At 40.2% G+C, this 27,195-nt stretch overlaps 1 protein-coding gene across 1 annotated transcript; it reads right to left on the reverse strand.

The window, feature by feature from the left end:
- Positions 1-101: 101 nt before the first annotated feature.
- On the reverse strand, positions 102-23,357 carry LOC6558898. Its single transcript, XM_043215366.1, has 7 exons — positions 22,872-23,357; positions 6,152-6,413; positions 5,735-5,756; positions 5,420-5,692; positions 1,398-1,677; positions 1,031-1,311; positions 102-729 (listed from the first exon to the last, which is right to left on the reverse strand). Exons 2-7 carry the CDS (start codon positions 6,382-6,384, stop codon positions 499-501), a joined length of 1,320 nt encoding a protein of 439 aa, XP_043071301.1. The 5' UTR covers positions 6,385-6,413; positions 22,872-23,357; the 3' UTR covers positions 102-498.
- Positions 23,358-27,195: the final 3,838 nt, after the last annotated feature.

Here is a 27,195-nt window from a genome sequence, read left to right on the forward strand (position 1 = left end):
TAGAAAATAAAAAAATAACGAAAAATAATTGCAATTTTTGTTTTGTGTGTTTGTTCTATATTTTCGTTCATTTTGCATATTTATGCATTTGTTGTTTTTGAAATTGGTGACATAAAAAATGTTTTGAGCGGGTTTGTTTTATATTTATTTGTGCCTGGATAAATGACTCTCCCCTCCCTGTTGCATAAGCCCCCCTCGGCCAACACTCTACTTAGCTTTCATTATGAGTTTTCATAAAAAATGTTACAGCACTTTTTTTGCATTGCGTAGTGTTAACCGTTACTCGTACACAGCTCGCACATCCAATTAAGCAAATTAAACAGATTGTTATCCCGCCCAGACAGACAGACTGACAGAGGCGGTCCCTTCGTCCCTTCCTCCTGTCCAGCTTAATTCAATCAACGTGACATAATTACTTAATTAGTTACACATACACCTATACATATATATGTGTGTGTTTGCTTGGATTTGTGTAGCTGTGGCCTTTTGCCCATCTGGTCACACATTCAAATCGGCCATCATTTTGCGAAAGTCATTCAATGATCCATACATCTCAAAGTCACCAGCCCCGCCAGCTCCGCCCCCTCCGCCCCCGTTTCCATACTGCTGCTGTGCCTGTGCTCGCATGTGAGCGGGCCGTGGGAGAGTTAACGGTACGGGTAGCAACTCTGGCATAACGGAATGATGCGTTATCAGTGCTCGCAGCGAACTGAACTCCTTTGTGAAGCCCTGTTGAAAATTAAAGAGAAGAAGAAGATGAGTTCTGTTAAGTTTTATGCTTTTACAACACTCAAATGAAAATAGAATTGCAATTTAACTTAAAAGTAGATAAAGATTTCTATTTGGTAAATATTTTCTATAATTTTTAAGCGCTTTCTCATTTTGAAGCTATTTTCTCAGCAAAGTACACTTCGGTGTAGAGAGATTTTGAATAAACTTTCCGTATTTAGATTAGAAATGAATATCATATTTGCAACGAATAAGTTGCTTAAAATATTTACTATTTTTAACTAATTTCCTCCAATCTTACCTTAATCTTGTATCCCCTCGGGGTGCGCAGGATCAAGTAGTGGGCGACTCGTGGCGAGGGGGGCGGCACACGCAAGGATAATGCAAAGCAGCCCGGTTTGGTGCTGCTCTGACGCACCAGGAACGCGCCCGGACTCTGGCGTGAGAGCACCTCCAGTGAGATCTCACGTGGTATGCCCGCCTGATACCACGCGGCGCCCTTCAGCTCCTGCTGCTCCGCTAAACTGAGATTGTCCAATCGCAGTGATGAATTCGCCGCAAACAGCTTCGGACTGGAGTTGGCTTTAGTTCGACAATATTTCATATTATTGACAAATGTTCAAAATTGGATAAATACAGAGACTATCTTGTAAGTTTGCACGACTCACCGCTGCAGGTTTCCCTTAGATATTTCTTGTTGTTGGGCAGTTCTGATTGCAGACGATGATTGGCCGTTTCGAGAGCCGTCAGAGATTGTCGACAGGAGTCACCGAATTTGCTGGCCACATATTTATCGGGCTCACAGATGGCTTCGTTCACATAGCCATCGGATATGGTCTGCGATGAGCCGGAGTTCAACGAGGACGAACAGTTGGTGTTGTGCACCAAGGGGCGGCTATCCTCGTTGCCACGTTGCAACAGGCCAATGCCCATGGTGAGGCGTTTCACCTGGAATGTGAAGAAGAAGAAGAGAATGGGTTATATATATATATATATATATATATATATATATATAGACAAATATCTGCAAATTTTGCATGGCTTGGATTCATGTTGGTTGCCAATTTGGCTAACAAAGTTTTTGACGCAATACAATAATTGCAATTTAGTTTTGGCCCTTAACAGTTGTGACGCCAGTTACATTGCTGTTGTTGTTGTTGTTGCTTATGTTGTTGTTGTTGTTTTGGCCACAAAGCCAGCTAACATCGAAAACACTTTAGTACAAAACACGAGCCACAACACAGAGTAGAGCTCCTGCTATCGATGTGTAACATTTCTGGTTGCCAATAAAATGTTAACTATGTTGTCTCAGTTATCACCTCTACTCCCCTTCTTCCCCTTCTCCACCAAACACACACAAAATTTGGTCATGGTTTTTTGGGAGGGGAATGGCTTGCGGTAAATTACTTTGAAATGAGTTAAAGCCAAAAGTTTTGCCTGCTTTTTGGGGCGGCACTTAAAGCGTTTCCAATTAGCAAACAGTTTTGCCCAAGTGTTGACTGCCTGTCTTCCCCTGGCCCCTCTCCATTATTGCCTCCCTGCCGCCTTCATAAGCTATTTGCCTAATTTGTTATAATTATGTTGATTTTATGTAGTAGCCAAGCAACGGAGTGATGCAGGAGCTATTCGCCTTTTGATGTGGCTGCCTTTCAATGGGCATCCATTGCCTATTGAGCTCTGAGCCAACAGGCATCTGAAGTCCAGTGCTATTTTATTTTCATAAATAGAATTATTGACGAGGAATATTTTATGTATTTTATAATAAGCTTTTAACTGGTGAATAGCACAATTTCTGGACCACAAATAGCAAACACTGATTATGCCAGCAGCTCATTAATTATGATTTATGCATTGAAAAGTTATGCAAATGCTTGTTTAACGAGATTTACTTTTAAGTCACACAAATCAATAGGAGTGTTAAGTATATATATATATATTATGACTATCACTTTGTGGGAACTGAACCAATTTAGCTGCATACTAAAATTTTATTCAAGACTTATGTTCATGTTTGATGTGAATTTAATAAGTTTTATTTTAAGATATTTATGCATTTATGATATGTATTGAGTTTAAAAGTTTAATCTAAAGAGAACGCTTTAATGGAGATAGATCGATTAGGATGGAGATAGATCATTATATCACTTAACTCATTTCTAATGGATTCAGGATACAATCATTTTTACAAGGCCTAGTTTCTATCACATAAGAGAGTTCTGTCTCTTCATTTACAGCATATGCTTAATACACGTAAAGATTGAAGGTGTTTTTCCTGCTAGGCTTTATTTAGCTCTTGCAGCTAATTGAATTGGTAGTCGGCACCCTTTCATCAAGCTTATTCTCCTTCAGGTTCTCTCCCCCTCTCTCTCACTCTCTCCCTCTCTTTCAATCTGTCTCTCGTTAAGTATGCAATCAGTGGCAGCAGCCATTCTGCCAACCTAATGCCCCCATTATGCTAATGACATTGGAAAAGACTCTCGCAAAGTATGCAGAAATCCAAAGCAAGACAATGCGCCCAAGTGGCACTCGGACTAGAAGACTGTGCTCGACAAATCCGGCCGAGTACAACTGCTGCAAGCGGCGTAAATATATGAAAAAGTGCAATGGAAGAGGGACAACGCAGAAGAAATAGCAGAACACGATAAGGATACGAGAAGGAGAGGAGAAGGACACGAGAACAGGTTAGGCGGGCACAATGGGAACAATGGGACAATTGGGCATGGGCGTGTCTAAGAGTTGAAAGCATTTGTAAAGTACTCCTTTTCTTATACCCTGTAGTCCTTCAGTAGGCAAAGAAGGCATATTCGCAAGGGATTCTTTAAGGAACAAAATATTTAGCTGTTTTTAAAAAATATTACTTATAGAATTATGAAAAAACATTATCCTCTTGGAAAGCACTTCATATAAATTATTCCATATTTTATATGGAGGAAAGTATGAGTTAATCCAAGTCATGTATAAGGATAAGGCATAATAGAACGTTGTAAATTGAGATAAGTTTCTTAACAAAATGAGATTCATATCCAAATAGACGCATTATTATCCTTGTAAGATCTTTGAATTATATTTAAATGTCCTTCTTGCATCTGTATATTTTTTGATAGGTAAAATTTTATATGCAGATTGTATACATCTATCTTCAAATATATATATGTATTACAAATCTGTAAAAATAGATAAATCAATTTGGATCATATTTTAGAATACTTTTACTTTGCATAGAAAAAAAGTTGAAATATAGAGGATATCTGTTAGTCAATCAGTCTTTACTTAAACACTACTTTGTGCTTTATTTGATTTGCTCTTTTTTGCTATCTCCACCTTTTTCCAGTGTCTGCCTCGTTGGCAGCAAAGTTTTATGCCCATCGACTGCATTTAGTTGTCGGCAGCTGCAATTGTCAGCTGAATAGGCCTATAGATGTATAAATGTCTATGTGTATGTATGTGTTGGTGTGTGTGTGTGTCGCTGTGTGTGTGTGTGTGTAGAGAACAGGACACGTGATGGCAGTCAGCATTGTTGCTGCGATTTATGTGTCATAAAGTCACTAAGTTAACGGCATTTGGCTGCCATTTGCCTGCTGCATGTCTGCTGTAAGCGTTCCATCTCCCCCACACACACTCTTTCTCTCTCTCTCGCTCTCGCTCTCCCTCTCTCTGTCTTTCTCTCTCTCTCTCTCTCTTTCTCTATCTACGGTTGCTGTTGCACTTCAGCTGTGTTGTTGTTGCATGTGCAATTGCTGGCAGCGCGTGCCAAAGTGCCGTTAGCTGGAAATTTGCATTTTTGCAAATTAATTTAATGAACGCTTTTGGGTCTTGTTTAGTGGCAAACTATTTTTTTCTTTTTTTTTTTTTGTGTTTCTTAGTGCTTCTGGCTAAATTGCATTTGATTTTCAAGTGACGGCAATTTGTTTGCCAGAAAGGCAACAAAAAAGTCTTTAAATATGCTTTGAAATGTTTAATTTCGATGCTGTTCTAATGTACAAACGGTTAAGAATGTCATTCAAAGAATAATGGAAGAGCGAGGAGAGAGAGAGAGAGAGAGATTGAATAGAGATATTTCAATTAAAATGACTTGTATGTCCATTTAAAATTAATTTATATTTAAAATTATATATATATTTAAAATTATTATATTAAACGGTTAAGAATGTGATCCAAAGACGAATTGAATAAGCAAAAAGAAAGAGAGACAGATAGATTTATTGAATAAGCAAAAAGAAAGAGAGACAGATAGATTTATTGAATAGAGACGAGGCAATCAACATGACTCATCCAAAAGTTGCCAAAATGCTTTAATGAGTAAATGCTTTTAAATAGAATTTCCACAGCAACGTTGCCAGAAAATCTGCAGAGCTCTCAACTTATTGGCAAGCTTGCCAATATAAATGAAATATTTTTTCAAAGTTTCTTTTACTTTAAGCAACTCCCAAGAATATGCAACACATTTTCTGCTCAACATTTTGCTCATTTTTAGAGCAGCTTGCAACTCAATTTGATAGATTTTTTGACTTGGCAATTGAATCGATTCCAGGTGGGCATCACCAACGAGCGCAGATTTATACACTGTAGCCCAGTCCAAGAAGTGGTCAATGAGGGAAACAATAACAATATCTTGAACAATGAGGCCAAAATGCATTTGGCCAAAGTAATGGGTAATAATAAATGAAGGCTGTGTCGGCTTTGGACTCACCAGCGGTGGCTTATCAACCAGACGACGACAATTATTCATTTCAGTTGGGGAATTGTCCTCCTCGGAGCTGGGAGAGCGTGGCAATTGCTGTTGTTCCTGCTCCTCGTTCCCATCGTGGCTGTGCTGGACGTGATGGCTGTGCACCAGCTGCAGCTGCTCCACCTGATGTCGGGGCGATGCTCGACGTTGAGCCGGATGCAAATGCGGATGCGAATGCGAATGCGGATGCGGATGATGATGATGATGGTAATAATTCTGTAGTTGCTGCTGCTGCTGTTGTGTGTTTGTTGTTCCTTGTTGTTGGTGTGGGCCAGCTGCTGCTGTTGTTGTTGGTGCGCTGTAGAGGGAAGGGGGAAGGATGTGGAGATTCCTTACTTATTATACTCTTGTGGAAGGTATTTTATTACTATGGTAACTTTCATTATTAATTTTAACTGGCTTAAAACAAATAATCTTGTATGAACAACTAATTAGTTTTCAAGATCTTAAACACTATTTCAAAAGATAATATATCAGATAGAATAATAAGCTCACAAGACATGAGCTTCAATATTGAAAAGCAAGTGTGAACTTAACTATGATTAAAATAAATAGTTATTCATTTAGCATTATTCACTAAATAAGATGACGAGTTCTTGAAATCTTTGGTTCCGAAACTATATGTGTGCTTAAAGGGTATTCTATTTCCGGCGATCAATAAATATTTTTACTTTGGGTTCAGGTGCGGCTTACCTGAAGCTTAGCTCGGGCAGCAGTTGTGCAAAGGACCGGCTCCTGGGCGAGTCCTTCAGCGAGCCAGTCGTATCGCCAGTTTCAATGAGCGTTGTCTCCGCGGTCTCCGAAGTCGATGAGATGAGAGTTGTTGTTGTTGTTTTTGTTGCTGTTGCTATTACTGGTGGCAAGTTGGAGAACGCTGCTGTATTGTGTTGCGGCTCGAGACGTAGTCGTATATCCTGCATGGCCATGAGTCCTTGTCACCTACTTACATCTGCATCTGCGAAGAGAGACGAGAGAAGTTTCGGAGCTTGTTAAAAAGTTGTTGCCAGCGCAAAATCCTTTCAACAGCTCTTAGTCGGTAACTTTTTACCGCACTGGTCACTTTAAGTTTATGCTAATGCTCATGATTTCTTGCCTTACTTTAGACCATATATATATACATTTGGCCGAGACATATTTCGCCCTTTTGCGGTCTACTTGCTTGCAAAACTTTTGCTTTAAGAGCTCTCTCTATCTTTCTATCTCCTTCTCCCTCTCTCATGTAGTTGGCTTAAAGACCGCCGACGGCTGCCAACTTTTCCCACAAGTTGTAGCTTATTGAATTTCGACACACACACACACACACACACACATGTGTGTGTATGTTTTTCGAGCACAGTTTTTGAAAAGTTTTAATGCAATTTTAAGCCGTGCCTATTAGTTGCAAATCGTTTCCAGATTTTCACCATATTAATTTTAAAGCTTTTTGGCTCTTACGCTTTTTCTTTTGTTGTTTCCTTGGCTGGCACTAGAACGTTTTTTAATTGCCATGAAAGCTGTTGCAAATTGGGTTAAGGTTGTGGCACAGACTGCCAAATTGTTAGACACAAGCGACTGCACTGACTTACTGACTGTCGTCTACCTTTATGTGGTTTCTCGTTGTCGTCCTTTGTGGCATTCACCGACTTGCAACAGCTGGCTGTTGCAATAAAACACAAAGCGCTGTCAGTTGTGTGATAACAAAGAAATTGCAATATTCTAAGAGAAAACTGCTAAGGCCCTTGAGGTCACAGATTTAAAGGAATCCACGACTGCAAAATACCCAGTTTTTCCAATTTAATGGGAAAATATGGGTTAGCAGTACAACTAATTTTGGTTGCGGCAAGACTGTAGACAACTCGATTCTCTATTTGTCTTTCTACAGGGTATACGTGCAATCAGCCCAAAGCCACAGCCCATAAAAGTGAATGCGAGTCTGCTAGAAAAACTGCAGTTGTGGTTGGAATTTAAGAATTTCTAAGGCAAGTTAAGTTGAAGCTATGCAAATTAAGCAATTGCAGTTGCTGTTGCTGCTGTGCATGTTGCTGCTGTTGCTGCTGCTGCTGGTGCTGTTGGTGATGATGTTGCTTTTGTGCACTTAACAAGTATACGCCATGTTGGCTGTGCATTAATTTAACAAACGACGACGGCGACGACGACAATGAGACACAAATGTGCTGACATTTGGCACTTCATGTAAAAGTTGCCTTTGCATAAGCTGCAAAATGTCAGCCAGTCACAACGGAAGTGATAACAACAACAACAACAGCAACAACAACAACATCTGACTTTTCAAGCAATATAATTCTCTTGCATTTCCCCAACAACTCAGCCACGCCCAACATGTTAATTTAACTTGTCATACACGAATGCATTAAAACAACAACAACAACAACAAAAACAACATTTTTGAAGCGTGACAAATTTCATAGCATGCTTTTGTGCGTCTTTTGTGCTGTGAAAACTTTGTGTATGGCAAAATATTTCGCACAGATTTCTGCTCCGTTTGTTCCTTGCCAGAAATCAACTTAAAGTTTAGTACGATCAATTTTTTCGGTTCAAAAAAAAAAAAACTTCTTTTTATTGCACTTCTTGTTCTGGCCATTGTTGGCCAGCAAACTTTTTAGCACTGCGTGGCAAATGGCAGTGCCTAAAACAGACGTGCCACAACAACAACTACAACGGAAAATAAAATAAGAACAAGCAAAGCAACTTTGCGAATTGCAATTGCAATACAAAATAATACAAATATTGGAAACAAGATAAAAACAAATTGTTTTGATGTGTTTGCTTTGTTATCGTTTGGCTTTTCTTTTGTGGCAACTGCAATTTGTTAGTGTATCTCAAATTTGGAGTGAAAAAACAATGCAAAAGTGTTGTTCTATTGCTTCTAAGCGTAGATTTTAGTTTCAGTTGTGGTGTTAAATATTATAGTCTTACTGCTTGTTGTTTTTATATATAATTAATAAGCTAACATTTACCTTAAGCTTGGCAGCTTTATACTTTAAGCTTATCAGCTTGTCGATAATATCAAAAGTCCAATTTAACTATTAAATTTGTTTTATAACTGTTTCTTTTTAGCATAAAACTTTTTACTACAAGTTTATGTTTTTAAACTAGTTTTAAAGCTTATCTTCGTTTCCCAAATTGCTATATATACTCGTATACCACACGCAGATCAACTCTATTTAATGTTATCGATAAAATTTGTTGTTGTTTTTGCTTCTCCGTTCTGAATTGTACTTCCCCCTTTTGCTTATTGTTACCGCTCGTGTTGTGCTTAGTATCTTATCTCGTACAATTGAAATTTACCTTTATATGCTGTCTGTTTCAGCTACTTCACTTCCATCCCTGTCTGAGGACAACTTCCCAGACGGTGAACATATGACTGGCTCTCAACAGCAAGTGTTCAGCTAGTATCGTTATATATGCTCACTATAAGTTCTTATAAAGCCCCCCACACACACACACACACGCACACACACGCACACACACAAATACGCAGAAACACATTTGCTTGTTAGTATATTGAAATTGATATTATGTCAGAGTTTGCCGTCAAGTTAACTCTATAACGACAGTCTTGGCAGTCTTGTCTGTCTGTCTATCTGTCTGTCTGTCTGTCTGTCCGTCTGTCTGCCTGTCTGTCTACCTGCCTGACTGTCTGTCTGGCCATGTTTGTGCTTTGTGGCTGCTTTTATATCTATTTCCATAGAGATTTTCTTATGAAATTCATTGTTAAATCGCTTGGAAATGTATTTTTGGATTGACTCTGTGGAAGACGTTGCCTTTAGTTGCTTTGATTGCCATGTGAAAGTGTTTCATGGTACTGCTTTGATTTTTCTTTCTTTTTCTGTTCGCTTAAGTTCATATTTTCTTTGACTTTTATGTGCACTTACTGAGTGAAATTCAATCGTCAATTGGCCACCAGCTGCTCAATCAGCAGTGCAGTTGCATGCAACGTTGCAACAGGCACAAAATGTCAACAGTCTTTGAACTTTTGTTTGGGGTTCGAACTTGGCCACCCGGGTGGCCAAGCACTCACACTGGGCTTGTAATAAAATACGGAGACCATCAAGCTAACAACTGTGCCGAGTGATAACTAACGGTTCCCATTGGCAAGCGACCAGTCGGTTTCGGGATTTGTCGGTTGTTACGTGACAATCCGCCAGCCCCAGTTTCATGTGTGCCGACATGTGGCATGCAGCAAGTCAGTCTGTATACATACATATATATATACGTATGTATGTGGTAAGCTATAAGTAGGCGCGCCCTGGCCACCAACAGCAACAACAACAACCACAACAATAACAACAACAATGGCATCAACAACAACAAGAAGAAAAGTCACAATGAGACTTAAAATGTGAACCGCATTTGGCTTGACATCAGGCAAAGACGACAACGCTGAGAATAAACAGACCAAGACATGACCAACAATGAGACAACGACAACAACAGCAACAACAAAAACCACAACAACACCGACTACTCCAGAGTCAGGCTTAGACTTTTTCTGTGCTTGACTTCGATTTGAACTTAATTTATGAATGTCGATAGCTTTCGACGTGGCTACTTGAATCTTTGAAATGTATCTATGGCTTGGTAAAAATTATTGCATTGATGAGTAATCTGAACGGTCTAAATGGCCTAAATGACTTAAAACTGGTCAAGAACGGCTTGGAATTCCAACGAATATCACAACAAATAGTTATAAGTTATATTTCTTATGCATTTTAAGAAATATAGTTTACATTTCCATTAATTAGATTATTATATTACAAAAAAAACTCATGCTCAACTTAAAAAATATTTCACATTGCATGATTATCAATTATTAAGCAGTGCAAAGTATGACATTAATATTATTGCCAATCAATGCTTAAATATTTTTTAAAAAATTCTACAAATTCTATAAATATCATTTAACACTTGACATTTTTTCTTGGCAACATCTGAAGACGGAAAATACAATAAATTATAAGAAGCACATTCAGTCACATTGTCGTGTGTCTCTTTGAAATTTATGTAGCCTTCACGCAAGCAGAAGCGAATGCAATTCAATTATGAATTATGCCAACAATTTACTTTGACTTGTTTGCTGTGGGTCTCGGTGTAGTTGCTGATGTTGCTGTTGCTCCTTCTACTCCTGCCTCATGCCTCATGACATCTGCCTCTTGTCTAGTGCCTCCTGTCTTGGCTTCAGCTCCTGCTGTTGATGTCACTAATTAAATGCAATGCTCTTCGCTCGATTTGTTGTGCTAATGCTGCGTAATTACGGAATGTGGCGACAAAGACAACAATTGCAACAACAACAACAACAATGGTTACAACAATGAGTGCGGCGACATTCCAAGACGTTACTCATACGTCGCGTGTGTCAATAGAACAGCGAGAAATGCTTTTGAAACCGCAGCCTCTGCTGCTTTGTGGATGAGCGAGGACTACACTCAGGCAAAAATGTGATATAGAATTTAGATTTTCCCAGAAGGCCTAAACTAGCCAACTAACGAATAGGTTGATAAGAATAATCAAAAATAGTTTATTTATTTCTGCTCTTTGGGTAAGCTGATAATAAAATTTAAATAATAATTCTGGGGATTTAAAGAAGGACTAAAGAATTAGAGAATTACTTGCAAACAATTAATGCCATTCCACTTTATTGGTTTTTTGCTCAGTGTATCACCATTAAGAGGCGCTGAAGGTGAGTGCAAGGGCGAGGGCCTACATTGTGAGGCGGCTGCTTGGCGTCGTGTCCGCATTTGGCATGCCACAAAAACCGAAACAAAAAACAGAAACAGCCACAATCGCGTCTTTGTTTTGCCAACTCCTTGTTGCAGCAGTTATTGTTGCTGCTGCTGCTATTGTTGTTGTTGTTGTTGTTGCAGCAATTGTACATTGACACCTCATGGTTGCTGCTATGGAGCGCTTTTTTTTTAGCTGTTGTTGTTCCCGTGTACATGAAATTTATGTCGCCTAAAGTGCAACGTTGACAATGTGCGCTTGTAATTTGTTGTTGTTGTTGTTGTTGCTGTTGTAGTTGTCAGCACTTGGCCATGGCTATTTAATGATTGTGTCGTGCAAATGCCAAAGCAAAACTTGCAACCAACTTTGGTGAAAGAGACCAAAATAGCGCAAGCACTTTTCACGCCCCGCGGCCAACGTCAGCTGTTGCACTTTCAACAAGTTGCCAGAGGGACGTGGAGGGAGGTGTTTGGCATTGCATGCAAATGTCACATGCAATCATAAATGCATATCGCTTTTGCCCCGATGGGTGCAATGGGGCCAAAATAGTCAAATACTCCCCAAGGCGCCAAAACGCATGCGACTGTAATAATTTATACAAATGTCTGCGGCTTTTGACTTGCCACTTGTCACCTCTCGTGTCAGCCCTCCCCCTCGACAGTTCAATAAAAGTTATGCGGCAAACACCAGCGGATGACACAGTTTGTGGCAAGGGGATTGGCATGTAAGAAGAAGGTTTTCGGTGAAAGGATGTGGCAATCGTGGCTGGGTGGGCCAGGTAAGAGCTGCATCTCTGCCAAATTGAAAAACTTTTGCCGCGCTGATGCTGAAAATGAAATATGTTTGAGCGTATCACTTTTTTACTTAAGTTTTTTGTGTGATTTGAGGAGATGCAAAGTGCAACGGGGTGTGCAATGTTGAGGAAGGTGCTGGAATCGATAAGCACCTTGGAGACAACTGAGAGATGCACGACTGAGAAATGGGGCTTCACTTTCAGTCCCATGACTTTGGTGCGAATCGAGTATCTTAAGTTACTTTTGCTGTCAACAGATGATGCGTACGCGTTACATAGCCCAGTCGTGTATCTGATGAAAAGTTTTGCCGTCTGTTGCAACAAGTACAACAAGTCGTGGCAACAGCGGAAATTGCGTATCCTTCGCTGCCGATTGTATGAGTGAGTTTCAACTTTAACAGATTTCAAAAGTTTTATTGGTAATTTGTTTCAGTTTTAGATTACTTGCTGCTGCTGCTTGGATTGGAATGCAATTTTCATATGTAGCAGCTATGGGAGATACATGAGATAATCAAGCTAAATTTTTAGACTTAAACTTAAAAGTTATGCTTTCGATAAAATAAAAATTCCATGTTATCGTCTTAATATAACTTCGTTATAATATTCTTCCGTTCCAAGCTATACCAACATTGACAAGATATACACATTTAAATTGGTTTATATAAAGCCTGTTATATCTATCAATGGTGGTTATTGCCTGTAGCACAGCTCCTTAATAACAAAAGATAACTTTAATAATCACCTTTAGCATATACTAATTTCCATATTAATGACCAGAGCTGGTTACCTGGCCAAGATGAAACGCATGGAGCCCGCTAATCTTGCGAGGCGAAGAGTGCGATGGGCATGACACATGCTGCATGCCACCTGCATTTCATCAATTAACAATTAGTGTGCCATCAAAGGCGCGGCCGCAACAACAAAATGCGCACAATGCATGAAAAACTCACAGCTTGGGGCAAGGTAAAAGGAAGGGAGAATGGTTTTAATTTTTTTGATTTGATTTGATGTGCGCATCGCTTTCCGGTGCATCAATTTCAAAGTTGAGCTGGCGACAGGATACGGTAGCGATTGTGAGCATATTCCCGGCACACTCGGATGATAATGATGCGGCAACGCCTGTCTAAAGAGCAGCGGCAACGGCAACAAACATTGACCGTTAATACAGGGAACAGAGATCACAAAGGAAGACAGACAGGGAGAGAGAGAGAGAGAGGGAGAGAGAGGGAGATAGAAAGAGAAGAGATCTGTCTGAGATTTGTGAGTGATGTCAAAAGATGACAGCGATGACGATGATGTTGCTGCCTGCTGCATGCCTCACTGATGACTTGTGTAATAAGTGGAAAGAATCTTGTCTATGGCAGCAACAATAACTTGTTGCCTTTCGTTGAACTTGAATTTCTGTGTTGCATGTTGCATGCAACTGCAACACCAACAACAACAACAGCGACATTGAGTTAATGATGGCCTCTCTCTTTCTCTCTCTTTAGCTAGCTGCAGATCTGACTCTCTGCTTGGCTGCTTACCTGGCTAGCTGTTGTTTTAGCTAGCTGATGGCGCTGTGCGCCTGTTAACTTGGCCATGAAACATTCGATGCTTCGGCAAATTTCACAACCGGCATCGGAAAATTGTGGAAAAAAGTGAGTTGAGAGACACACAACAACATACACACACCACACACACACACAGACACACACACATACACACACAGAGAGTGGCAGCCACAGCCGGCTACGTGTTTTTCTTGTTTTCTTTCGGTTGCATCGCATCTACGCGATCTTGAGCTCGATTCTTGGTCCCAGATCCCGGATCCCAAGTCTACACCATCCGCAAAACAGTATTCAGTGTCTGGAACTTGTTTCTTTTGCCATATTTGTGCGTGGCGTCGGCGTCGGTGTCAGCGTCTTAACCGCAAATCCTTTCGGATATGAATTGAATTCATATATTATTTATGATCTGTTTATTTTTATTGTATATGCCACAGTTGTTCATAATGATGATTATGATCGTAATGATCATGTGCCTGGAAATTGTTGCCATTACTGAGCGCTGCTGTTTGGGCTTTTGCCATGGCAAATATTATGCCTGTCAGAAATGAGAAAATCTTCTAATTGGAATTGCTAATCAAGTTCAACCAATTTCGGGTGATTCTGCCCCAAAGGTAGAAATGTTGCCTTGGCTGTGGCACAAACCTGATGGATTGTTGTAAAGCCAGGCGGGGTTAAACGAGTTGTAATGTTTTATTGCAATTGTAAATAATAATGAGAGGAGCTTAAGTAAAAGGTATGTAACAGGAGTAAGTATAGATCTAGGTGGATATTTGAGCGTAGAAGCATTAAAAAAAGGGACAGATTGAAGTGGACAGTGAGTAAGATACAATTTTGGGTTTTCTGTTAGTTCAATTTGAGTTAATCAGAAGTGTATATGACAGATAGTGCTAGGATACTGGTAAGAGATTTTATATGTACAGTTTATTGTGATAGTAAAGTATGATAAGAATATATGGTTTCAAAGATTATCTTCGATATAGATCTAGAATTAAATACAAGATTAAACATCAGATACAGATAGACAATGAATATGAGCGAATTAATAAATATAGATATCAATGGAAAGATACCTAGGAATTCTGATCTTTCGTGCAGTCTCACTTCTAACAAGTATCTCTGTATGAAATTTTGCAGTGTTTCCCAAAGGAACAACAATCTGGCAACCTTGCCTCGCGCAATAAACATTCATCGGGGTCAACTGAGGCTACTTTTGCCATGCAGTATATGTTTTTATTACTTCTCGCATCCACTGGCCAACAATTTTTCGTCTGCACCTATATCATTCTAAGTTGAACGGCGCCCCACAAACAATCTGGCAACGTTGTGCCCCATCACATTACAAACATTGCGTCCTTTGGCCAGCATTGTGGGACTCTAGACAGCGACTAGCTCTATTCTTAGCGGCCAATATCCAGTTCATCCGCGAACAACAATAACAAGTAACACGACTATTACGACGACGGACGGGTCGCCCCACACGACGATTCTCAAAGTAAATCGTTGGCAGACACTCTGCTAGAGAGAGAGAGAGAGAGAGAGAGAGAGAGGGAGAGAGAGAGAGACAGTGAGGGAGATATATATAGAGAGTGAGAAGGAGAACTTTGATTGCCCCACAACGTTGGCTGTCAAGCTGAACCTGCTCTCGGCGCCAACTCCTCTGGGCAGCACATGGTCTTAATAGTTTTGATATGTGGCATGTATATCACATACACACACAAAATACATACCTATCTAAGTAGGAGTGGGAACATGGGTGCTCTGCTGGTTATTACGATTATTATTGTTGTTGACAGGGACACAATTTAGTGGCTGTGGCGCGTTTCCTGCAATGTTCGCCAGTTTAAATATTATTCCCACAATGCAGCAGTTGGTTAGACAGAGGCGCCTACTTAGCCAACCCTAACCCAATCCTCGACCAATCACTTTTTCAATCCATTTTGAGTGGCGGAGACTCTTTCTTCAAGTGGCTGCCATGAGCATGGAGACCAGCAGCTGACGCTGGAAGTCAAAAATTCAAAGCAATTAGACCGCCAACTGATCGCATCTCACATCACACAACTTATCTCAACATCTCCAAGCGGAGGCCAACACTTGTCTTTTGACGTTTGCTCGAGTGCAGTTTTTACACTTGTCTACCGCGCTGAGGGCAATTGGAAAACTGCTTTCTAATGGCGTTACATTCTGTTCAGAGTTAAGAGCTTTTCCGGCTCAATTCATAAATGCAGTACAACAACAGCAGCAATTTACGAGTAAAACAGATTTGATAGACGAAGGCATAACAAGTAATAACTAGTGAGAATCTTGCACAGCACATCTTTGACTCATGAATCTGTTAAGTGCAGAATCAAACGAGAGAACAAGCCCTGCTTAAAATAGCATGCAATTTGGAAATCGGTTTAGAATGGCCATAGTTATAGGGTTTGAAGAGCCTTAACTATGCATTTTCATTCTTCACATCGAAACTGTAATATGCACTTATTTATTTAGCAACCTTTGTAGAACTTGACAGCATTTTCATTTGATCAAAATATATACCTGTCAAGTAATTTGGCCAAAATTATTTAGTAGCAAGCATTTATCAGCGTTTAAAAAATGCTTGCCAAAAATATTTCACTGTGAGAAGAACGCTTGAGTTGGAAAATAAACCATGTTGAGATACTCTATGCTCATGTGTGTGTGTGTAGATGTGTGTGTGTGTAGGTGTGTGTATGTGTAGGTGTGTGTGTGTGTGTTAGTATTATGGGAAATGCAATTAAAATGCGCGCTGGGCTGGATAACGTTAGCGATATATACTTATATGTGCTTATGCTATCTGGCACATGCGAGCAGTTTGCATGCAAAAGAGGCAAAATAAAAAGGAGAAATGTGGGGCGAGGGACGAGGGATGAGACGTGGAATCAAATCGGAAGCGGAAAAAAAGAAGAGTTTAACAGTTTAGCAACGGTTGCCGCGCACGGCTTTAATGATAATGAAGATTATGCCGCTGCATTGGAGCGCCAGGGATGAGGACGACATCGGCAGCGACAACGAGAACGAGAACGAGGAAATGAGGATGAGAATGCGTTTGAGGATGTGGATGGTGATGGGGATGTGGATGTGGATACTGATGGTGTGTTGAATGTTAGCTGAATTTGCTTTTGTTCTTGTTGTTGCTGCTTCTGCTGCTGCATGTTGAATGAAATTGAAGCTGCAAAGCTGCTTGCGGCTCTGTTGGGGCTGTCCCTGTCTACAGTTCCTATATGCTTGCCCCTCTGCGGCTCTGGCCCATTTTGTGCTCACATGTTGCGTGGAGATGGAGCGCTTCAACTTCAACTTCGAGTGCCTCTTAACGGGAAACCGTTTCCCATTGCATGGCTGGCATTTTAGCATATTACAGGCAGCAGTAAAAAATGATGTAAACAAATTTCAAAGAAAACAATTTGGATAATTACATTATTTTGATGAAGAGCTACAGTTGCATGCGCATAAATAAGCTGCTGGAATCGGTTCCATCCACCAGCAGGAGGAGCACCAGCATTTGGAGCCAAGCAACGTAATCATTTTACTGTGTGGTCGCTCATTCCAGTCCCTGACAGATAATTCAGCTGTGGCATTTCAGTTAACATATTTTAAATGTGATTAGTTAAATGGAAACAGGAGTTTCTGCTAAAAAGCAAACAATTTATATACTGAATATATCATAACTTTTGGCAAAATTATTCCATAATTGCTTTGACAGAACTAATTTTAACTAATTGAGTTTTTGAGTAAATACATTTAAAAAATCGGACAATAACTTTTAAGTGATTTCAAGCCAACTATTTTCACAAATATTTTGAATATATTCCGAGCACTGCATAAATAAATAACTCACAAATTGGCAACATTTTTTTCATTGGCTTCTTTTCGCTTGAAGCTTTGGTATTACTTTTCGGCGCCAGCTAAAAGCCATGCTGTACTCAATAATAGCCAACCAATAACTTCGGGGCTTTAAGTGCAGCAACATCAACAATAAGAACCGTTCATAAAATTTGATTTTGTGGCAAGTTTCCACTTGGCCAGCTTTTTGCCTGCCGCAAGTTACACCTGCCTCTGCCACCGCCTCCGAATCTGATTGGGATACTGCTGCTGATGTTGCTGTTGCTGCAGGTTGCTCAATTCAATTGCAAAATAGTCAAAATGTTGCCTGGCGGCGTTAATGTATTCAATTATTATTATAAGCCTTTTGCTGCTGGCTACTGGCTGCTGACTACGGCCACGCCCTTTGGCCGCATCTCACTCTCTCTCTCTCTTTCTCTCTGTCTCTGTCTCTGTCTCCAGGGGCGCTGGGAGGCATTTCCGAAATTGATTTGCCCAAATGCGCAGTGGAGCCGAAGCGCAGCGCAAATTGCTAGGCAACCGCAGCGGGAATGGCCAAAACAATTTTCCAGCATTTACATAATTTTCTTTTGTTGGGAAAAACGGTTTTCAAAATGTTAGCTCTTTGGTTGGAGTTGGCTCGTTACGATTTTGATTTTTCCCAATGTATATCGTTAGCATTTCATTAGAAGGCGTTCAGATTACACCGTCTTTTGTCCCATCCCGCCCCCCGTTCCCTGTTCCCCGTCCACCGTTCTTTATCTATCTTGCTTTCTGTTCGCCCCTCAATGTAGTTTTCGTGTAAATATTTATACGTTTCTATAGCTCATAAAATTGTTGATTGGGGCATTTTTTGGAGCAGGTTTAGTGTTGTTCCAGCTGCGTTGCATTGTGATGAACTCTTTTGCTGCTGCAGCTGCGTCCGCAGCTTTTGACTGTCTTTTAATTAAGCGACATGCGCAAAATACAATAAAAATTCTCCAAAACTGGTTTTCTCATCGCTCCTGAATCTTTTGCTTTGGATTTTCTCTACAATTGCCCGGGCTGCCTTGGCACTATTTTTTAGTTCCACACTTTTGACAACAGTCTTACCTGCTTGTCAGTCAGTTAGCCAGTTCCTTTACTTTATGCCTGTCAAATTTCGGTGCTTATCAGCGCTTCACTTATCGCTCTCTCTCTCTCTCTCTCTCTCTCTCTCTCTCTCACTGTCTGTCTCTCTTTCTCTCTTTACCTGTCGTTCGCCTGTCAACACAATCCATTCCAGAGACGAAATTCTTTCAAATGCATTTGATGGCATATCTAGTTGCCTTATCTTATTGGAGCAAACAAAACGTGTCGCGCTGAGGGTGAACCTTAATTGAATGCTGACGTTTGATTATCCAGATAACAGTTGATAACAAGTTAGTTGGGCTTAGCTCAATTGAGTTGTTGGATATTTAATGACAAATTTCTTTTTACGTTTAATTATAAGCTTATCTCCATTCTTCATATAAAAAGATTGCCCTTACAACTGTCGCAACAGAGTTGAGTGATACATAAATATGGTAAATTAGATTGGGCGCAATTATAAACTAGGAATATATTTATAAAAGTCTATTTTGAATGCAATATTGGGGAGCCTTAGAAGACTATTATGAAGTTTTGTAAATGTGTATAAAATGCTGAAGGAAACACTTAAAAAAATGCATGATCAGCATTGAAAATAAATTAAATGCAATAAAATGTTTATTTATTTAGTTGTTGCTGCTACGAATGTATATTTCAAATGTATTTGTATCTTTTTCTCATTTCTCCATGCATAAAGATTGGCCAGCTTCATATCGTGAGAAGCTTCTCGGTCAAAAACAAAGGTCGAATTGCGTTGGTTTCATGTACCAATGCTTATAAAGTGTGTAAAGTTTGACAAATATGATATAAAAATAGATGTAATGACTGAGTAAAGGGTATCTCTTAAACGGCCACTCTCAGTTTGCTTGTTTTAATATTCTTCACCAGTTTACTTAAAGAGAAACCCAAACAAAAAACGTATTGTGAGCCTACACAAAAATGCCCTCTGTTTCCCAAGGGTTCTTTCTACACATGAAATGGTTCCTCATGTTCTACACAAGCATACACACACACACACACACACACACACACACACACACACAACACACACACACATTCACACACTCACACACAACACTCGAGTCACGCTGTTGACATAACTTCAGCTCATTTCTATGACACGACAAGTTTACAACTTGGTCTATGTACTTGGAGTCATTTGGCTTAATTCGTCTGTCCAAATTGCTATTTATATGCATCGCCCTCGCTTTTAATTTGTGCTGCAAATCACGAGTCCCCTTTGGCTCCAAGCCTAGCCAAGAGCTGCAGCCGTCGCCGGAGCTTGAGCTGGAGTCGGTGCCCGTCCCATCTTGGCCAATCTGCAAACAAAATCAACAGGTGGCGCGCATATTTCAACATGAAGCTGCCAGGCAAACCGACCGAAATATCAATAAAAATGCCATTTGTTGCGATTGTGCCGTGCCACGAAACGAATGAGAACTGAGAACTGCCAGACACATAGATAATTTCCTTTTATGCCGCACACTCTGTGGCTGCATGCCTCAGTTTCCATATACATATATGCATTTATATATTATATATAATAAATATTGTATATATATATAAATATATACATAGTGTATGCCTGCAGCAGAGCAGCAGGTATTTAAATAAATTATTTATGACGTTTACTTAAGCACAGTTCATTTAATCAAGGTAAAAGAAACAGAGAGAGAGAGAGAGAGTTTATAATGAAACCGAGTGATAGCTGCAATTTGTATAATATACATTTCAATAACAGATAATTAATTTGTCAAACAATATTTATTGTGATGTTATATTATTTGATTCATTTGCTTAGTAGAAACGTCGCTTGTAAGTTAATTATTTTAATTAATTTTAGAAATTCAACAGTCAACACAGACTCTTGAATAGTGTATATTAGCTTCGGTTTGGTTGGGCATAGTTTTTTTCTGATTCGTTTCAGATTTTTTTGTCGCTGTTTGCATTGCATTTAATTTATTGGCAACACTTTGCTCGGCTGCTGCTGCATTTAAACGACAAGTGTTGCAAATAAAAAGGCAAAATTAAAGCGGTGCAAATTAGAGAAAAAATCGCCAACCGCTGGCGACGTCTACGCCGGAGGAGCTCAAAGGGGCACCAGCAGCAAAAAAAAAGAAACCCGTTTGCAGCAAAAAAAAAGTACCATTAAAAAAGCGCTGCTATTGCAGGCCACGCTTTATGGCTGTTGCAGTTGCAGCAAGTGACTTTGGTTTTCGTCGTCGCTTAATAAAGGCAAGCAGCGAAGCAAGGGGAACGGGGAATGGGAGGGGGGAGGCAGGGACGACGGTCGGGGACTGGGGAGTTTCTGGTGGGGTTAGCTTGAACGCCAAAGGCCAAAAGTGTTGGTAACACAAACAAACACACAAAACGTTGCTGTTGTGCTCCTGCTTCAACTGTTGCTGCTGCTGCTGTTGCTGTTGCTCGTGCACAGCATCAACATGTGTAGCTGTTGCTGTTTGCCATGTGCAAAAAGCCCAAAATGAAGACATGAGCTGCAACAACAACGTTGACGACCTTCTTTTGTAAACGCGCTACATAATTGCAACATCCAAAGCAGCAACAAAGCTAACGAGTTCGTTGCAAGCTGTGGCTGTTGCTGTTGCTGTTGCAGGCTAGAATTGCCTCTTTGCCACTGACAGTTTGAGAAATTAGAACGGTTTCAAATCACATGCACGTGCGTCCAGTTGAATTCTGTGTATAATTGGCAGCTGCTGCAGGTGTCGAGGTAAAGAGAGTGTTGTTGCTGCTGCTGTTTGCTGTTGTTGCCGTTGCTGTTGTTGCTGTTGTTGCTGTTGTTGCTGTTGTTGCTGCTGTTGTCTAAGGTCAGTATTACGTGCAATCAGTTGTATCTGTTGTTGGCCAAGTGACAAGCCAAGGTAATCATCAACCAGCCCTGTCAAGGTGTGTTTAATCATGCCACATCGACCCTCTTGCTGCACCTCTACTGCAGCTATCGCTTTCATGTTGCTCATGTCACAAACATTAATGTCGGTCCATTTGCACAAATCGTTGTCGTTGTTGGTTTGGTTTGTTGTTGTTATTGTTGCTGTTGTTTGCTGGTCTTGGCCAGCCCTAAAAGTCTTGTGCTTTGTTTCTTGGACTGCGTAGGTGGACATATGTTGTTGCTGTTGGTGCTGTTGTTTTTGTTGCCTCTGCTTGATTGCAGTTGTTGCTGTTGTTGATTATTGCCTCTCGGTCGACGCATATAAATCGCCACGCTTAAGTCCCAGGTTAAACTTGTAAATTAAAACCTTAATGAGTCTGTTCGAATTGACTTTTGGTTTCGGCTTGCAACATGCTGTGCCACAGCAACACCAACACGCATTGGGCTGTCTGTAATTTATGTTACTCACTCTCTTTCTCTTTCTCTCTCTCTCTCTCTCTCTTGCTGGCAATTTTAACTTAATTTTTAAATGGAAATTGTTTCAAGACCGCAGCTGCGTGCCGGCTTGAAAAGAATGCTTAAAATTATGAACTAAAAAGTTGTAAAAATAATTCAAATCTACTATGCAAATCAAAGTTATAGAAAAGTTTAAATTCCATTGAAAAAAACTTTACTATTTCTATAAAAATTTGTGTATTCCTTGCAGCATGTGGCAGCAGCAGCAGCAGTCCGTTGCAGCTGCCGCCGAGAAACATAGCGTGTCAGCTGACACGTTTTTAATTTCCAAGCAATTAGTTTTTTTTGCTGCTATCCAATTGGCATCACAAACCAAAGCGAAGCTCACATGCGAAACAAATACCTGTGTGGGGAAGGGAAGCACAGGCAACGGAGGGTATTGGAGTATTGGGTATAGCTACCCGCATTGTCGATTACTTTAAAATGATTTCTTTGCTAATTAATGCGCTGTGAATTTTCTCACGCTCAGCCAAAGGTTGAGCCTAAATAACAAGTTACACAGCTCCAGACGAGAGATCACGACTAGTAGATACCCTGAATCAAACACTGAAACAAAAGTAAACTTGCTCAAAATGAAAAAACATCAAATGAAATAACATTTTCCAATTGATTAATCATATGTCAATTGGAAGGCAATGCCTTGACAATTGTGTGAAATTGATTTGCTTCGAAATTCTCAAAAAGGAGCAGTTATCCATAAAATCAAGAATATAAAAATATATTGTAAGGGCTCTTAGATGCTTCCTTGTGGCATACACCTACTTTGGCACAGCTTCATCATACCCCTTTTCTCATATCAAATGTAAAAAACTTGTTCCTCTTCTGCTGCTGGCCAGCAAAGTGTAACAGTTTTTATTCTCGACTTCTTCGACTTCCTCAATATAATTTGCATATTTAGCTAGTTAGTTTGTTGGTTAGTTGTGTGTAGTACGTCAAGTTGATTAATTTAAACGTCTTGTTCGAGAACTGCACACGCGATTCGAGTGATTTAATTCTTACTAACCTTTGAGAACTGCTCTATTTCTTAAGTATATCCGCTTTCAGCTATAACTTCAGCTCTGTCTGCAACAGGTTTCCCTCTTTCAACTTTAATCGTTGATTCCAAAATGTTAATTAGTCAACGCTTTGTGTTTAAGCTTTTAAGAATGCCTGATTTTACATTCGTTTACCACTTTTGTATTTCAACTTATCACTTTACACTTTGTGGATTTTAATAAATGATTATTAATGTATTGCGAAATGAATGTGTAGGCTCTTGAAACCAGCTATTCAGCAGCTGCACCTACGTCTAAGCACATCGACAATGCACAAAAACAAAGATGATGCTGACGAGCAACACAACACTTGACGACAAACAAACATAGCACACACATAACACACACAGCACACACAACACGGTTTCATTCGAATCCAATTTCGATTCCGATTCTGACTGCGACTCCGATTCCGATTGCGACGTTCGCTTCCGCTGGCTAAGCGTAAACGACTAAAAGCGGCCACATAAATTTCAATAGGCCAGGCAGCCAGGCAGCCAGGCAGTCAGGCAGCCAGGCAGTCAGGCAGGCAGCATGCAGGGAGCGACTGCTCGCTCAACAGTCACACACAGCCAGCAGCTGACGACGATGCCGCACAGTGGGCCAACCATAGTAGTTGACTGTTAGAAAATGTTCTTTGTTTGTTTGTTGTAAGCTGTAAGCTGTGTAAACTACTATGATAATATAATAAATTTTATTTAACAAGTAATCTAAACCGAACTCTCTATTAACTGGTTTTATTTTACTTCTCACATTTTGACAAATAATTATCAACATCGGACCATATCAATTAGCTGCCTATCGGTTGAAAGTTGAGTTTTTGTCGGAAAATCTTTTTTGTTTACTAAGATATATAGTCAAAATTCACGAGTTATGCGTGTTAGCATGTTCCTCACATTTCGACAAAAAATAATCAACATCGGACTACAAACTCATATGGCTTTTATTGGAGCAATCGTTTAACCGGCATATACTATACAAATATATATATATAGCTATACGAAGTGCTTTCCATAAATCTAGTAAAATTAGTTAAAGTACAACCTTTATTTCAGCCAGCTGAAATTGGTAATGTTTCCATGGTGCAACTAACAACCAGTTTCCTTCCATTCACACGGACATTGTTTGTGGAACGTAAGTCAAATGTTGCTCACTGTTGTTCGCGGGTGTTTCGTATTTGTGTGTGCCTGCCTATCGCTGTGTGTGCAAGTGTGCATGTGTGTGTATATGTGTGAGGATCCTAAAGAGGGGCATGTAACACAAACTGGGTCTTCCAGCATCCACAGCAGTGGCAACAACAACGCTCATTCAAAGCCTACGCCGGCTAAGTGGTATGCAGCTATGTGTGCTAAGTATGGAGTTGAGCCTCTCTGGTTATCTACAATGATAACAAGTCATTTTGTGTTATCAAACATGAAAGTTTCATAAACTTTAAGTAGCACTTGGTGGCTTAAGCCAAACCGGCAATAATTAATTGATAATTCCGCATGCACTTTGAATGTCTAATGGCTCTATTAAAGTCTGAACAGCTGTTTGTTAGTTGTAGGTGTGTTTACTGTAGCTATCGTAAAACGTTAAGTTCTGACCATTTAACGAGCGTAACTGTTTTATGTGGTTTGAGGTTAGTTCTCCACCAATTGAGTAGGTGGCTAACTTAAGTTGAAAGTGAATTCTTAAAGTCATATTAAAAGATGTGTAAAATTTAATGTTTGTGGTTCTAAAACTTTCTGTGAAAACGTTAAGTCATAATTTCATTGGACCTTAATAGTTAAGTTTGTTTGGCCTTTTTTATTGAATAATAAAAAGTGAAATTTGTGGCATGTTTCTACGAGAAGAGCTCGACGAGTTGATTGCATTTGACTTGAGTATTTGGTTCATGTTTCATTTTCTAAAAAATTAATTAAAAATGCATTAAAAGTGTTTCTCCGACCGTCCACTTGGCATCCCACTTCACAGCCAGCAGCCAAGTCTGAGACGCACACAGCAAATTCTCTCGCAAATACCAAATAGCAACAACACCACACAGTCAACAACAACACACAGCACCAGCAACAGCAACAGCAAAAACAACAACAACTTTAAACAGCTGCGACAGCAAATCTTTTTCCACTTTTGCACAACTCCAAAGTATTTACAAGCATCGTTCGCAGTCGCATCTAAAAATGTTTGGCATTTGGCAACACGCACCAATGAATAAATAGCAGCGAAGAGCTGACAGTGGGGCGGATAGAGCCGAAAAGTGGTGGGTGGGGCTGGAGAGGAGGAAGGGGAAGGAATGTGGCATTAGAGGAAGAGTCAGCTGAAATGTTTGGATTTCAAACGAACTCATTTTTTGCGTGCGTGGCTGCATTTCACAATGATTTGCAATGCGATGGATGAGATGGCTGTTGTAGAGTGGGTGAAGTGCGGCAAGCAGGCTGCCGGGCTGGCTGTGTGGCAGGAAATGCAAGGCGGTTTTAGTTAAGTTTGGCTGAACTGAGGCAGGCAAGCGTAACATGTCGGAGACCGCAGACGGCGTGACTCTGGCCCTGCATTGAGGGATGAGTTATCGAGGCGACCACGCGTGAGTTTTACCTCCGATTCTCAAAAATGAATTGGAGAAAGTTCTGGCTGTATGTGTAGGTGTGTGTGTGTGTGTGTTTGTGTGTAGGTGTATGTGTAGCACTTATGCAGTTGAGCAGGCAATATTTGGTCATAATTTATGACGAGACACAAAACCGTTGACTGATAAGCGAACGGCGTTAAAAAAGCAAAGTCAGAGCGAGCAAAACTTGGCTCCCCAAATGCAATGCACGAATATTTGCTGCACATTTCCCAGCAGCAACATTATAAACGAGCGTGCAACAGCCGCAACATTAGCAACGTGAGCAACATCTTCAGCTTCAGCTGCGACTAACTCAACGAAGAGCAGACAGAAGCCGAACTTGCTCATACGAAGCATAGTTTTGTTGTTGCTGCCACGCGGTTTTGCGTGCCACACGTTGCTAGCTGCCACTGTTGATGCTACTCTTGCGACTTCTTCTACTGCTACTGCTGCTGACATCCACGTGCAGGCAACTGCTGTGCGCCGCATAAGTTGGCAGCGTGTTTTTTTGTCGCCGCGTCGACGCCAGCAGCAGCGGGCGACATGGCAACATTATTTCAGTTTGTTTTGGCTGCTGCATGCCCCACACAGCTGGAATAGCAATCGCAATGTTGCCAAGGGGCAAATGTTGCCAAGCTGTCACTGCAAACTAGAACGACTGCTTAGATCGGGCGCATAAGAAAGAGAGAAAGGAACAGATTAAGCTGGGAACAGTTAACTAGTTGCGAGTAGTTGCACAGACGGAATAGTTTTTAACGAGTATCTACTTATTTCTAGAAAAAGTTTAGTTTAGCTTAGATTCTACTGGTTATACATATACGTATCTTTATATGAGCTGCTAGTTTTTTCTATATTTAGTTAAGATTAGCATAATGATTCATTTCGATTTTATCTCTTTTGTTGCCTCTAAGTTGACCTGCATATATCTTATTTTGTTTCTGACTTACTGCCGCTATTTGGGGCTTCTCTGGCATTCTCTCTATATATGGGTAAATATATTTCTAAATCGATCTAGCCGTTACTATGTATGCTACTATGTTCATCCCAAATGCTACTTTAGTTTATCTGAGACTATCAAAATATCACTTTTCCAATCTTTCATATAACTTTTCATAAAAACCATTAACTACAAGAATCATTTTATGGTATCTGTCTGTCCAGCAATCTGCAATATATCTTTTTCCTATTAGTTTTGCAATTATTCTTCAACTTTGACTACACTCATCCTTTTATCTGTCAAAATGCTTATTTTTGAAATGGAATTCATTTGAAGTCGTTGTCAAAATTAATGATCTCTTGCTAATGAGGTCCGTTTCGACAGACTCAACTCTCGAAATCATTAACAGATGCAACTCAAAATGATGATAGACATGCAACAAACAAACAACAAACAAACAGACAGACAGGCAGACAGACAGACACACAAACAGACAGCAAACTTAATGCTTTCTAGTGGCTTAAGTAGTTGCTGTGTGGCAAATTGCATTTATAGTTGGCTTTCTTGCCACATGGCGAATCATTAGGCTCTGGGGCAGTGTTGGCCGGCAGCTAATTACAGCCTGAAAATTGGCAAAAAGGGCGGTGGCCCAAAAGGGGGCGTGGCACGTGTGCAGCTTAAAAGCGATAATAACTGCGCCCTTAAATGGCACTTGCATCTTGAGCTTTGAGGCGTGCGGTGGCATAAATTAAAGTGCCACAAAATAAATGAT

This window comes from Drosophila grimshawi, unplaced genomic scaffold, assembly GCF_018153295.1.
Source record: "Drosophila grimshawi isolate 15287-2541.00 unplaced genomic scaffold, ASM1815329v1 contig_44, whole genome shotgun sequence".
Classification (NCBI taxonomy): domain Eukaryota; kingdom Metazoa; phylum Arthropoda; class Insecta; order Diptera; family Drosophilidae; genus Drosophila; species Drosophila grimshawi.